Below are 3,949 nucleotides of genomic sequence, written 5' to 3' on the forward strand. Positions count from 1 at the left end.
CTGGAATCGAACCTGGGACCCTTGAGTCCGCAGGCCGACGCTCTATCCACTGAGCCAAACCGGTTTCGGCTATTCCTAGGTATCTTAATTTTTTTTGTTGCAATGGTAAATGGGATTTTTTTTAGTTTCTCGTTCTGTGAGTTCATTATTGGTGTATAAAAAAGCCATAGATTTCTGGGTGTTAATTTTGTATCCTGCTACATTGCCGAATTCATTTATTAATTCTAGTAGTTTTTTTTGATGGAATCTTTAGTGTTTTCTATGTATAATATCATGTCATCTGCGAATAATGACAATTTTACTTCTTTTCCAATTTGAATGCTTTTTATTTTTTCTTCTTGTCTGATCGCGAATGCTAGCACTTCCAGTACTATGTCGGGAAACAATTCTTTAAAGACCCTGAGATTTACAATCCATTTTCTCTCTATTCCTCAGTCCTCTTTTATTTTCATTCCTCTCCTCCTTACCCACTTTGAATCCATGATAATATTAATGATATAATTTTTTATATGATTGAACTATCATACTATCCCCTGGTAAATCTGTATACTCAGAAGGCCCAACCTTCTACCATCTCCATGCATATGCTCACACAGCCTAGTGTTGCTACATGACAGGCAGTTTGGAAAAAGTGTAACTTCATGATCACCACCCTCAATGCAAGCTCAACACTGGCACGCTATCCTACTACTTGCTTCTAAGGTCATTCATTCCTTTGACATATCAGCTTCCATCTTCTCATTTCTTGAACTTCCACTGAAGACCTTGCTTTAAATTCATTGAGGAAAAAATATCAAGAACGCATGCGTGCGCTACCTCTTTCCTTTTGCCTCGTTGCTACAGAGTGAGCAGGATGGGTCACCAGCAACTCTACTGGAGCCATCCGAGGAAATTCGGCCAGGGTTCCCGTTCTTGCCACGTCTGCTCGAACCGCCATGGCCTGATCTGGAAGTACGGCCTCAACATGTGCCGCCAGTGTTTCCGTCAGTACGCGAAGGACATAGGTTTCATTAAGTTGGACTAAGTGAACTTCCGTGAATGGGTCATTCAAGACATCTACCTTATGACAGAATGCTATCTCTTTGTACATAAAAAAACAAACAAAAAAAACACACCACCCTTCAAAAAAAAAATTCATTGAGGAAACAAAAATCATCAGCCTTCCCTCCCAAACATCCTTGTCTATGTAATTTTTTCCTTTGTTCCTGAAATAATGGAAGTTTGTTTCTCCATCCCTCAAATACTTATTTTTCCACAAGTGTTACTCCACAGTGACTCTTTTCTTGACCACTGAGTAAAAATAGGTCCTCCCTCAGATCTTGTCCATATGATTTTTTCTCTATCTAAACGGACTATTTGCTTTATTCACAGAACCTTACATCTTGCAATTATTTATTCATTTATTTGTTAGTATCTTTTACTCTAAACTTCAAGTCCCACAAGTGCAAAGACATTATGTACTTTTTCTCACCACTGTACACTCTGTATCTAGAATTGTGTTTGGTAGTTTAAGATTCATTCATTCTGCTTTCACCTGTACAACAAATATTTATTTAATGTGTATAACCAGACTCTGCTAAATGTTGAATGTATAATTGTCAGCCAAGACAGAAATGGCTGCTACCCCTATAGTTTGCAGTCTTGTGAGGTATAGACAGTTACAAAGAAATGTAAGTGCTTTATTGAGGAAGTACAGAGTGCTATGGGAACACATAGATGGAAACCTACACCAATCTTGGTATTGGTGGTAGGGGTCAAAGAGAGTCTCCTGGGGAAATGACATTACAGCTATAGCTTGATGAATCAATAGGAACTTACCAGATGATGTGTGAAGGGAAAATAGTGTAGGATATAGAATTAATAGTATACACAAAGATTTGGAAGTGAAGGAAAGCATGGTGCAATTGAAGAAATTAAAGGAGCTCAGTATGGCTGGAACATAAATGATAATGTGAGGAGTGGTGAGAAGTAAGTTTGGAGAGGTATCATGCAGAATCTTAAGCCATGTTAAGAAATTTAAACTTTTTCAAATAGCACTGAGGAGGACTGAATGATTTTTCAGGAGTTGGTCAGTATGATTATAGTTGTGTTAAAAATCTTTGAGGATAAGTTACTTGGTGAAAGATACAGGAAATTTCTGCTCAGCAATGGGCAAGATATTATGGGATGAACAATTGGGTAATAAGCATTATACTCAGATGAATAATACAATTTAAAAATGCTTATTTCATAATATAGATATTCACTGGTATTATGCACAAGTAATAGATTCACTAAAATAAATTAAATTTCTATCTTCGTGGACTAAGTCACTGGGAATAAGAATGAAGGAAGGGAAAAGAAGTACAAGATTAGGGGAGCAGAGAGAGAGACATTTATAATTTATCAAAATATGAATTCTGACTCAGAACTGATGACTTCTCAGATTTCAGGTCCCAGTTTAAATGTTTAGCTTCAGCTCAATATCTTTATAGTTTAAAACACATGGAAAACAAACATATAGTTATATTAAAAAAGATAAGTCTCTATCAACCAAGTAAAACATGAAGGCAAGTTATCTGTTACTAGAAGATGTCATCACCACCCGGAGACAGCCTGGGTGGCTTGGACACAGGGATGATGATCACATGTAGAGATAACTGTGGAGGGGTGAAGGGGATGTACTCCCCATGGTAAGGGATCTGGCTATAGTTGCAAGGGGTGGTGATGATGGCAGCAGCAACATAGAGAAAATTCCCAAGCAGTGACAGGCCTGAGGTGATGTTGATGAGCTGCAGTGGGAATAAAAATTCTATTATTACTTAATAGTTATGTACAGAGAGAAGGCAGGGGAGGGTGGGTAAGAAGAGATCAAACAATGAACTTGTATGCATATCCGCATAACCCAAGGATATAGACAATGGAGTGGTGGTGGTGGTAGTGGTGGTGGGGAGGGGGTGGGGGTTGGAGCAGGCTGGAAGAGGCTAATGAGAGAAAAGAAGGACCTGTGTAATACTTTCAACAATAAAGATTTTAAAAAATAGTTATATAGTGCTTTATAGTCCTTTGTTATTTACTACTTATTTCAAAGTCACAATGGATGGATAGGATTATCCTCATTTCACTGGTGAGGAAAACGATTGCAATTATGTGATTTGCCTCAATCACACCATTGTGAATGTGGTGTAGGGATTATGTCATATCTTCTTTTCTTCATTTTTTTCTTGAAGGTGTTCATCTCTATTTTTTTAGCTGTGCTAGCAGTCTCTATTTAAATTAACCGCGGTTTATTAAATGATCTTGAACAAAAAACAGAAGGAAAATCACTTTACAAAGCTTCATTGTAGGGGAATGAGGCATTCTATCCAAGCTAATGGTCCAAATAGAGGCATTAAAATACCATTTTTAATGGAAATTTTCCAAACATGCATTTTTATCACCTCCTGGTTAATTTATTCTTTTATCTGTGGGGACACAGTAGTGCCCAGCAGATAGAATGTTCCCCGTAAATATGTATTGAATTCTCATGAAAAATAAAAGCTATTGTACACTAAGGTCTTCCTGCTGAGGCTTGCGAGCATCTTTGCTGAATGACTTCAAGCTACTGTGCTTTTGTTTGCTTTATTATTTCTGTGTTTTCCCTTGTTGTTAGGTTGTTACCTGTTACAACTTTGCATTTATAGCAATATCCCTCAATACTACTAATTTGCCATTTTTAATCTTCTGTGGTCTAGGATACCAAATATTCAAGTTTCTTGTAAATAAATCTGCAACATAAGCGAGCAGGATTGAAATGAGAGTGCAAGCGTCTGTTCTAAGGTTACAGGGCACAGATTTTCTGGTAATTATGAGAGAGAGAGAGAGAGAGAGAGAGAGAGAGAGAGAGAGAGAGAGAGAGAGAGAAACATTGATGTAAGAGAAAAACATTGATTGGTTGCCTCTCATATGCACCCCTACCAGGATCAGACCC

At 37.7% G+C, this 3,949-nt stretch overlaps 1 protein-coding gene across 1 annotated transcript; it reads left to right on the forward strand.

Moving 5' to 3' along the window:
* Positions 1-838: 838 nt before the first annotated feature.
* LOC307102197 (small ribosomal subunit protein uS14-like) lies at positions 839-1,108 on the forward strand. The gene has a single exon (XM_079775694.1). The coding sequence runs from the start codon at positions 854-856 to the stop codon at positions 1,022-1,024; it is 171 nt and encodes a 56-aa protein (XP_079631820.1). The 5' UTR covers positions 839-853; the 3' UTR covers positions 1,025-1,108.
* The last annotated feature ends 2,841 nt before the right edge of the window (positions 1,109-3,949 follow it).

Source organism: Cnephaeus nilssonii (assembly GCF_951640355.1).
Source record: "Cnephaeus nilssonii genome assembly, chromosome: 6".
Taxonomy (NCBI): Eukaryota; Metazoa; Chordata; class Mammalia; order Chiroptera; family Vespertilionidae; genus Cnephaeus; species Cnephaeus nilssonii.